The 11,460-nt window shown below is 42.3% G+C and overlaps 1 protein-coding gene across 1 annotated transcript in view; it reads left to right on the top strand.

The window, feature by feature from the left end:
* Nucleotides 1-337: 337 nt before the first annotated feature.
* Nucleotides 338-11,460, top strand: part of ITIH5 (inter-alpha-trypsin inhibitor heavy chain 5) — an 84,663-nt gene continuing 73,540 nt past the window's right edge. Inside the window, exon 1 of the mRNA XM_040968298.1 lies at nt 338-427. Coding sequence (XP_040824232.1) covers nt 338-427 — 90 coding nt within the window. The remainder of the gene's footprint in view (nt 428-11,460) is intronic.

Raw genomic sequence — 11,460 nt, 5'->3', positions numbered from 1 at the left:
AGTCTGGTCCTTAAAACAGGATGGGAGGGCAGGGAAAGGCTGTGTGCGCAGGTGTCTCCATGCCCTCCTGAAGCGCTGGCACTTGCTTCTCCCAGCTGAGGGGACCAGGCTCGGATTCCCTCTCCGGGAGGTGGCTTCTCCAGAAGGGAGCGAAGGGAGGCCGGGTCCAGGGTGAGTGGGTGGTACCCAGGGAGGCGGGGTCCGGGGCGGGTCCTGGGAGGTGAAGGCGGGTGAGGGAGACTGGGGAGGCGGGACTCTTGCAAAGTGCCGGAGTGCTGAGCGCTGTGCCTTACGCGTCCCGCCGGGTTCCCAAAGGGATCGCCTCTCTCGCCCAGCCATGCTCCTGCTGCTGGGGCTGTGCTTGGGGCTGCGCCTCTGCGCGGGGTCGCAGGAGGATGCACGGAGCTGGGGTGACACTTCGGAACAAGTAAGTGGGAAAGCCCGGGCGTAGCTATTATCCCTTCCCGCCCCCTTCCCTGCGCCGCGTGGCTTGTGGACAGCGTCCCCTTGACGGGTCCTGGGAAGCGAAGGAAGGGAGGCAACACCTTCCCTCCCTGTCCCCAGTGTACCTGTCCCTTGTTTCTGTGCAGTCGGTTCTCCAACGGTGGGGTCCCTTGCGGGTCACTTCTGTATCCCTCGGGGTACCTGCCCTGCGCCTTTTAAGCAGAATTATGCCAGGACTTCAAGTTCTGTAGACGTGGTTCTTGTTATCTGTGCACGTTTTTTAACCAGTCGTCTTGTTAACCCCTTCCTCCCCCTCAAGTTCCTCACAAGTTTTCTTCATCGTGTGTGGGGGTAGTTTGTTGTTGACTGTTGCTCTGAATTGATGCGGGAAAAGGGCCAGGCTGGGATAAGTTCCAAGCTCCTGGAAGCCTTAGCTTTTTCTATCTGAAAACTAGGGGCATAAGAATTTTTCAGTCGCTTCTTATCACCGATTCATCAGTTAGCTGGCACCTGGAACGAAAGGGTTGTGGTTCTGCTGGTAGGAATTGGGGGCATCTGTCAGGGTTTGCGTTTTTTCCCATGGACTGCACCTACGAAAGCTCAGTACAATGTGAAATCTAGCAGAGCCCTTTGAAAAGGACAAGCCAGGATCCCACCACCATGACTGTAAAGCTCTTGGCTGTCACCCTTAGCACTGTCTGCACACAGGTCATTTCAATGGGATTTATGTTATGTAGCCTGGAGCACATTTCCGCCCGATGGGAGGGGGAGCGCAGCAGAGATACCCTGACTCTGCTTTCCAGTTCCTTGTTGGGAAAGGCAGATCTGGAAGATGGAATTCGCCTAAACGTGGAATGGTTATTTTCATGCTGCCCCTGTGTTACGAAAGTGCTCGTCTTTCAAAAAGAAGTGGGGGCAATTCTCCCTCGGGGTTATCAGGAGGAAAACCTGCTGAAAATTCCAGGAGGCTTCATGGCAGTGTGGATAAAGTGCAGGCTTTGGATGCAGGGCAGCAGGCTGGACACGCTGCTCTGTCACACCAAGGAGGACAGCTCCCGTTGACTGCACTTGTACGATGTAAGGATTCAGTGAGTTTGTACAAAGGACCTGGCATACAGAGGGCACTCAATGCTTGGTAGAGGTTTGAGTAAGTGGGGAAGGGCACTGGCATTGTCTTTTTGGCCAGGCTGCCTGGAGAAGATTCCTGCTTCAGCCACTCCCCAAGTTCTAGGACTTGGGCGGGTTGCTTGGAACCCCCACATTGTCTTCTGTGGGCTGTGGAAAAGCCGCGGGGCTGTGGGTATTGAAGAGTTAATACACCTAAGGTGCCTGCTGTGGGCTCAGCCCAGGGCTTTGCTTTTTCTGTAGGCTTGCACAGCAAGAACACCGAGGGAAGGAATGTCAGGGAAAGATCTGCAGACTTTTTGAAGGGGTGGAGGGTGTGGGAAGATCTGGAAACAAAGATTCTGTTGATGAACTGGGAGGACAGAGTCAAGCTCTAACCTCTCCGTGTCTGAGTAGGTTGGACATTTTCAACTTCCTTCCCATAGGAAAAAAAAAAAAAAAAAAAGAAAGCCCAAACAGGAACTTAACCCATTTCATGCTGTCTTCAATCCATAGCAGTATTTATGTATTGGGAGGAAGGGTGCGCAGGAGGACTCTCCAGAGTGCAAGGCTCCATGAGAATCTACAATCATATTTTTCCCCTCGTGTATTTGTTTGATTGTTTGTTTAACTTAGTTTTCTTTGTGAAAGGGCTTACGAGCAACAGGCCTCAGCACTCAGACTTTGTGGGTTCAAATCCTGGCTCTGACTTACTGGAGTATTAACTTAATGTTAATTCTTGTTAATACTGGGGAATTAGCAAGAGTGATGAGATTAAGGGTTTCCTTCAAACCCTGTAATTAGAATAAGTTTGGCAGGTGAAAGAGCTAACATACTTAAATCTTAGAATAGAACCTGGGAATGTAGTTAGTCTCCATGATAATGGCCTTCAAAATTAAATGTAAGCTTCATTTTTGAAAATAAACAAGTTCCTTGAGTAATTAAGTAAGGAAGGATGAGGAGGCGTTTGGCATAGCTGTGAGTACACCCCTCGGGTTGCCTGCATCCTCTGTTAGATGGCTGGGAGGGAGGCTGCTTCAGGCTGTAGCTTCCTGTTGGTGTGCACTCTAGAGTGGCAGTGGGTGACTGCACCAGGTGCCTGGGGTCCTTCCTCTCATGTGGGAGACCTGGATTGAGTTCCTGGCTCCTGGCTTCAGTGTGGCCCAGCCCTGGCTGTGCCAGGTATTTGGGAAGTGAGCTAGTAGATGGAAGCTCAGTCTCTGCCTCTCTTTGCTTGCCTTTCAAATATATAAACATAAATAAATACATTTAAATGCGACATGATATGTTTTCACAAATGTTAATGTAGTTGAATATTTCTATTAACTTGTGTCATAATTTTAATTTGTGATTTATTTGAAAACATTATTTATTATATTTGAAAGAGTTAACAGAGGGAGTGACAGAGGTATTTTCCAACTTTCGGTTCACTCTTCAAAAGGTCACAGTGGCCAGAGCTGAGCCAATCCGAAGCTGGAAGCTAGGAGCTTCTTCTAGGTTTCCCATGTGAGTTCAGGGGCCAAGGCCTTGGGCCATCCTCTAATGCTTTCCCAGTCCACAAGCAGGGAACCAGATCAAAAGTGGAGCAGCTGGGGTTTTAACTGGTGTCCATGCAGTATGCCTGAGGACTAACCTGCTATGCTAATGTGCTGTTGTTCACTGCCATCTTCTTTTTTAAAAAGATTTTTATTTTTTTATTTGAAAGGCAGGTTTTACATAGAGAAGGAGAGACACAGGAAAGATCTTCCATCCACTGGTTCACTCCCCAGATGACCACAACTACTAGAGCTGAGATGATTTAAAGTCAGGAGCCAGGAGCTTCTTTTGGTTTTACCACATGGGTAAAGGAGCCCAACGACTTGGGCTATCCTCTATTGCTTTTCCAGGTCACAAGCAGGGATCTGGATGGAAAGTGAAGCATCTGGGATGCGAACCAGCATCCATATAGGATGCTGGCACTTGCAGGTGGAGGACAAGCCTGTATCAGCACCATGTTGGCCACTGCCATTTGCTTTTAAATATAATATACCAACCACATCTTAGATTCAGTTCGTTCCTTCATTCCTTACTCTCTCCCTTCCAGTAAACATCGTTATTCATAGTAGAGTGACTATGAGCAACAGTGGTTTTCAATTTTAAGTATGTAAATAGTCACTTGGGAAGTTCATATAGAACATTCAGATTCCCAGGTCTCATGTCCATCCACATGGATCCACTGACTGTGGGGTGGGATTCGGATAGCTCTGATGCAGGTGATGTACCAATTACACTTTAAAATAATTTTTCAGGAGATTAGAGAGGAATTCTCCTTGGATAAAGTCAGTCTGCTGATTTATCTGCTTGTGAATATCACATTTATATGGTATCTTTAAATAGGGTTAGAGCTGTTTTCATGTATTCATGAAGCTTACTAAATAGTAATCGCTATTAGTTGTTGAATACCCCTAAAGTTTCACAGAACTTTTTCAAAGGACTTAAGTGGAGCCAGACTGCTTGGGTTCAAATGCAGGCTCCGGCAGTTACTGGCTCTAACCACTTGTGTGTATGCACATAAATCACTGAGTCTCAGCTTCAACATCTCTATGATCGAGTTGTTCATAAATTCTATCTCGCCGGTAGGGGTGGATTTGGATTTAGGAAGGAAGTAAAGTTTCTACACTGTGCAGGGCTCTATTGAAGAATGTAAAGTTGTGGCATAAAGTTAAGTGCTTGGATGAAAGTTTATTTAGAATGAGAAGCAATGAACAACAAATCGCACATTTTAGCAATTTGACAAACACCAATGATCCCTTTTTAGGGTCTTGTTGCAAATCATAGATTTTCTTTTTTTTTAAATTTAAAATTTATTTATTCACTTTGAAGTCAGGAGTTACAGAGATAGAGAGACAGAGAGTGGGGGAGATCTTCCACTGGCTGTTTCACTCTCAAGATGCTTCCATAGCTAGTGCTGAGCTACTCAATCCAAGATCCAAGGGCTTCATCCAGACCTCCCATGAGGGTTGGAAGGGTCCCAAACACTCAAACCACATTTGCTGTTTTTCCCAGGTGCATTAGCAGGGAGCTGGATCAGAAGTCGGATCAGCAGTGACCCAAATCGGTGCCCATACAGGATGTTGGTATTGCTGGCAGTGGTCTTACTTACTATGCTACAGTGTTGGCCCCACAAGTAATAGGTGCTAAAACTTATGTTTTCTTAGCTTCCAAGTAATAGAAATAAGATACTCAATAGAAATATTTAATTCAGGCTCAGCATAGTAGTCTAGAGGCTAAAGTTCTTGTCATGCATGTGTCAGGATCCCATATAGGCAATTGTTCATATTCCGGCTGCTCCATTTCCCTTCCAACTCTTTGCTTGTGGCCTTGGAAAGCGATCAATGATGGCCCAAAGCCTTGAGATCCTGGACCTGAATGGGAGACCCAGAAGAAGCTCCTGGTTCCTGGCTTTGGATTGGCGCAGCTTTGGTCAGTGTGTCCACTTGGGGAGTGAACTAGTGGATGAAAGATTTTTTTCCCTGTCTCTCCTTCTCTCTGTAAATCTGACTTTCCAATAAATAAATAAACAGTGAATGTTTTTGTTATTTATGTCCACCATAGTTAAAGCTGTGACTGCTGCCACAAGATCTCAGTGCACTTTACAAAAGGCAGTCAGGGAGGTTCACCCAGGGGAAGTGACGCACAAGCTGCTCTGTGCCCAGCCTGGACCAGAGCCCAGCCACACTGACTGCCAAAGTCAGAGCTCTCCCTCTCCATGGATTCTCCAAATAGGAAGTCACTCGCATATGTAAAATTTGGTTTAATTGTTTAAATGTGATTGCTATTTGTAACTCCTGGCACTTAGCTATGAAGCTCACGGTACATAGACCAATACACATTTGCTGTAATTCAAGCATCTATTGTGATGAATCTAGTTTCCTGGTTTAGAAATCCAGCACTTGTAATTTTTTGTAAACTCTCATTCAAGAATCTTTGCATTTTGGAGGAAAATGGAGAATCAAAACAATTTATTTTTTTTCAGCTTTTAAAAAAAAGCCAATGAAAGATTTTTGTGAGCTACAGATCCCTCAGTAATGTCTCCCTTGTGTGCACAGATATGACGATTCCAATCGAATTGGAGAGTTGAATGGGGGAAGAAAATGTTGTGGGAGAAATTCCAGAGATTTCCTCACTTTCCAAATAGCCATAGCTCATTTTTTGGAGGTGGAGAGGAAGGGTGGGGGAGTCCTGACAACTAGGCGATGAGTTGGATACAACTCCGTATTCCTAACTAGCACTTTTCCTAAAGCTTTCCATGCTCAAATATATGAAAATTTTAACATGCTGTCAGAATTGTAGTTAAAAATGCCAGTAACACTTTGGTCCAAGGAACAGCAGGATTGATTTAGGACTAAGATGTGGACAAGGGATAAAGACTGGACCTTTTTGGGGGCAAAGGGAGAGTGCTGTCCTGAACCACTACAATGTTTTTCTGCAAGTCTGTTTCTCTTATTTTTTCGCAAATCAGCAAAAGCAACATGACAGCTTGTCTAAGCTCAATTCTTTCTTTGGCTTTAACCTCTTGCTTGATAATTGTTTGGAATTTTAGCCCAAATTTAAAATTTCTTCTCCTCTTCCTGAGGTGGTAGCCACCCCATATTGCAGTCAATAGCCTAGCAATTTGCAGCAATATTAAAGAAAGAAATTGTGTTGTGTAGGTGATACAGAATTACCCAATTGGGAATATTCCCACACTAACTACTCAGCCCTGATGATGAATGAGATCTCAAATGACTTTCTAACATCTAAACCTGGTTTTGTTCCAGGATCAGGTTCAGATTTTCAGAATATTCTCTGAGTAGAGGCCAATTGGTAGGTCAAGTTCCCACATGGAGCCTTGTAGGAACTTATGTCTATAGTCTGTTGGAGAAGTTCAGTTGAGGCCAGCCTAAGTGTAGCATTTCTTTGCTTTGTGATGGGCAGTTGGACCCAGTGATGGAGCTCAAAAAGAATGAACTATACCTTTACTTCATTCTTTCTACCAACCTGGGTCATTAGAGCATCCTGAGAGGATGTCTTCCAGAATTTTGCTTGCTCCTCCCCTCCAAGTCATGTTTTTACTCATCGATAGACTCTTGGAATACTTTAAAGATATTTCTCTTGTTCTCTCTTAATCATGATATGATATGGTGATAGATCTCAGGAGAAAATAGGACTTCAATCACTCAAATGCAAATATTGAAGTAGCACTTGCAACATTTTAAAATCTATAATTGTGTTGGTTTGGTAATGAGGTGAACATAGAGATTCTTTTTCTACAGTTACTTTTACTTGAAAGGCATATTTTTACGGAGAAGGAGGAACAGAGAGAGGTCTCCCACCCACTATTTCACTCCCCAAATGGCTGCAATGGTCAAAGCAGAGCTGAGCTGAGCTGAGCTGAAGCTGGGAGCCAGGTGCTTCTTTCAACCTCTTAAGTGGGTACAGAGGCCCATCCTCTGTTGCCTTTTCAGGCCATAAGCACAGGGCTGGATTGGAAGTGTAAGCACCTGGGACACAAACTGGCACCCATATGAGATCCTGTCAATCACAGGCAGAGGCTTAATGTATTATATCATCATGCTAACCCTGAACATGAAGATTCTAAACTCCACAGTTGTAATAAGCGTCATTGATATGCTAAAGAAGCTTTATTTTCTGGTTCAAAATGCTGCTTGGCCCTTGTGGATAAAGAGGCAGCAGATCTATGAAGCTGGTTATTTCTAATTATAGTTCTGTCCTGCACTGATTATTTTGAATGTTCCTTTTTATCCCTATCCAGCAAACATCCACACAGTTAGTCCTACATGTGTCTCCATCACAAAGAATTTTTGGTCACCCAAGAATGTAGTGAATCCTAGACCCTATGGAATTGTACCATAAAATTTAAAAAAAATTTTTAAATGTAGTGTACTTTCTTTTTTTTCCATTTTCTTTGTAACATAAAATTCACCTTATTTATTATGTTATGAATATATATAAACAAACATATGTACATATACGTATGTACATTTAAGTTAAAGTCTATGGTCCTTGATATTAGACATTGTAGCTTGTTTATTTGAAAGGCAGCAGGAGCCTGAGTCTCCCTGTGGCTCTCCTAGGTGGGTGTAAGGGATTAAGTACTTCGGCCATCTTCTGCTGCCTTCCCAGGTACATTAGCTGGGAGCTGGATTGGAAGTGATGTGGCCCGAACTTGAACTGACATTCGAACAAAGCTTAACCTGCTGTAATATTGTGGCATATATTTCTTAATAAACACTGTGGTTTACATCAGATAAATAAGTTTAGCTTGCTGAAACCGTAGAGTTCTGTTTGAATTATCCCTCAGCTCTGATTCTGGGTCCCAAGCAAATGGATGGAAGCTCCACGATGACTGTGCTTAAAGGTTGAAGTCTCTTATTTCTCTGTCCACAAGTCCTGCCCCCCAGTTTCTTATTAGGTGATGGGAAATCACATAAATAATAAAAAGGATTAGGAAATTGTAACTGAAAACAAGGATGATGGTACTGGTGCCGTTTTCACTTGTATTTCTGACTGGCACCAGGAATCTGCATGCACCTGGATGTTTTGATTCTGGGTCAGTCTGAGTTTAAACTTGGACTGAAGTGTAGCCACAGTGATCCCCTGAGATGTTAGATAGTCATCTCAAATATAAAAAAACCAACTTCTCTTGCTCTCAAAGCTTGCTTGTTTGATTGCAAAACCCACTTTACAAAGGAAGAAACTTCAAAGAAAATACTCTAGATCAAGCACAGAACTTAATACCTGAGAGAGGCTGGGCCTGCCCTCTGACTATAGTTGTTTCAAGTGGTCTCCAGTCTACTCCCCAAGTTTAGGGAGGGAAAGGCCTCAAATGAACCTGCAGAATTCCTTTGAGGGCCTCTTGTACAGTTCACCTCATTTTAGAAATCAGGAAAAAGCACCTTTTGAGAATTGTTTGGTTCTCATTGGAGTCAGAGTGGTTGTCAAAGCTAAACCCTGTATTATTTCACTCCATTCTTGCTCTATCATATTGGAAACACCAGAACGGCTCAAGATTATAAAATCTGCAGTTACTAGTGTGAAGTTTTTTTTTTCCCCAGAAAGAAGTGAAAAAATGGTGTTAAAGCAGTTTCTGTTTGTAGTTTCAGTTTTCAGAATGGAAATATCTTTATTGTTCTTCTTTTTCCACTATGGACGTAATATATGCTTATTTGTGAAGAGCAGAAAAAATATATAGAAGATTAAAAGAAAGATAACTCAATCATCCAAAGATGACATCCATTAGCATTTTGATGCACAGTCTACAGCTGAAAAACACTTATTCTCCTACAAATGGAATCATGTTAAATATAGCATCTTGTTACCTGCTTTAGCATTTACAAAACATGTCATGAACATATGTGTTAGGGTAGGCTAGGTTGTGCTGGTGTGACAAATAGCCCCAAACCTCAGTTTTTAAAATAGCAAGCTTATATTTCTTGCTTTTACTACTCGTCTGCTTTGGGTTGGCACTGAAACAAATATGCATGTTACAGTCAGTTGTGAATTTGGGCTTATTGGAGCAGCTCCCATTTGAATGTTGTTAATTACTGTGCCAGAGGCAGAAGAGCTGTGAAGCATGCAACATCTGCAATTTAATTCTTGTCTCAGAAGTGATAGATGCCACTTACATTAATCACGTACTCACCAGATATAGTTGTGTGGCCCCCGCCCACCCCCAAAAGGGTAATCCTCCTGGCAGAGAGTTAGAAAAATATCTGGTCGACAGCATTGAAGCCCAGGGAAATGAACATTGCTGATATTGTAAGCACAGATCTGCATCCCCCTTTTCAACAGCTGTGTTGAAAGTAATATATCATGATGTATTTAACCACTTTTTTTTTTAAAAAAAAGGATATTTCAGGCTGTTTCCAATTATAAAAAACTGCTTGAAAAGTTACAAAGAATTTCCTTGTACAAGAAATTTTTTCTACTGATTTCCCCATGTAATTTTTTTTTGTAAACAAAATCCCTAAGTTGAGAAAAATACATACTGGTGAGAATGTAAAATGTGAGTCTATTTGGAAAACAGATTGACAGTTTCTCGAAAAGTTAGTTAGAAATCTCACTTCTAGAAAAAACAAAAACATATTTCCAACACAAAGGATTGACTGTAAGAGCTCATTCAATGTTCATTCACGTTCTATCTTATTCATCATAACTTAAAGGTGGAAGTAACCCAAATGTCCATCAAGTGTGAATGCATGAAATGTAGTACTGTGTATCCAGACAATGGAATATTATTCAGACACAGAAAGGAATGAATCTCCAATGCATGGCTACAGCATGGATGAACCCTGAAATGTTAGGCTAAGTGAAAAAGTACCATTCATAAAAGATCTTATACTGTATGATTCCATTTATATGAAACATACAGAATGGGCAAAACCTCAAGAGAGAGATGATTAGTGGTTGCCTAAAGCTAGGGTTAAGGGAAAATTGGAAGATGGTAGCAAAAGATTGCGGGATTACTTCTTGGGATAATAAACATGTTCTAAATCTATGTGGTCATGATTACACAACTCTGTATATATAGTAAAAACAGTTGCTTATGCATTTTAAATGAATGAATTTCATTGTGTATAAACTATAGCTCATAAAACTGTTTTGAAAATATGCAGGGTCTATTTTTCTGAGTTTTGATCTACATTGTCAGACTGTTTTACATATAATATGAACATTTTACATTTCTGTTATTAAAACAGATTTGTTCAAAGTAATATTTAGTAACCATTGAATATTTATTTTAATCGAAATTCATTCTTGCCTTTTGAAGATTTATACTCATTCAAAAGAGAGAGGAGAGAAGGGAGGAAACAGGAAAGGAAAAAGGCATGGAGGGAGGGAGAGATACCCTTCAGATGCTAGTTTACTTCTCAGACACCTACAGCAACCAGGTCTGTGCCTGTGTCTCTCACATGGTCTTAGAATTTGACTCTAAACTTGAGCCATCGTCATTAGCTGACAGAGTTAAAATTGGCAGGAAGTTGTAATTGTAAGTGGAGCTGGAACTTTAACCCAGGAACTTCAATACGGGACACAGATACCCCAAGAGGCATCTCAGATTTATCTTTTAAAGCAAAGATGACTTTTCACCTTCTTATGTCACTCCTCTGCATGTAGGAAAATGAAATAAACCATCCATCTGGCTGGTACAATGGCTCAACTGGATAATCTGACACTTCTAACCTTGGCATCCTATATCAGTGCCGGTTCATGTCCTGGCTGTTCACTTCCCATTTAACTCCTTGCTTGTGGCCTGAGAAAGCAGTGTAAGATGGGCTAATGCCTTCGGACCCTGCACCCATGTGGGAGACCTGAAAGAGGCTCCCAGCTCTTTGCTTCACATTGGTTCAGCCATGGCTGTTATGGCTAGTTGGGAAGTGAACCAGCAGATGAAAGATCTTTATTTCTGTCTCTCCTCTCTGTAAATCTGCCTTTCTAATAAAAAAATCTTAAAAAAACACAGATTAAAGCACAGTAAGAGGAGCTGATGTGGTGACTCAACAGGCTTAATTCTCCACCTACAAATGCTGGGATCCCATATGGGTGCTGACAATCCACTTCCAATCTAGTTCTCTGGTTATGACTTTGGAGAGGCCCAAGTCCTCGCATCCTTGCATCCATGTGGGAGACTCAGAAAAAGGTCCTGGCATGGATCAGCCTAGCTCTGGCTGTTGTGGCTAATTGGGGAGTGAACCAGTAGATGGAAGATCAGATCTTTCTCTCTTTGTCTCTTCTTCTTTCTGTAAATCTTCCTTTCCAATAAAAATAAATCTTTAAAATAAAACAGTAAAAAAAAAATCAAAATAGATTCAGTTTTACTTGCAGAATTTTTCCTGGAATTTTTGGGTTCAATAGTCAGCACAACAAATT

This window comes from Ochotona curzoniae, unplaced genomic scaffold (genome assembly GCF_017591425.1).
Source record: "Ochotona curzoniae isolate NIBS_2020 unplaced genomic scaffold, NIBS_Ocur_1.0 scaffold_4683, whole genome shotgun sequence".
NCBI classification, from domain to species: domain Eukaryota; kingdom Metazoa; phylum Chordata; class Mammalia; order Lagomorpha; family Ochotonidae; genus Ochotona; species Ochotona curzoniae.
This window is presented reverse-complemented; position numbering and strand designations above follow the sequence as displayed.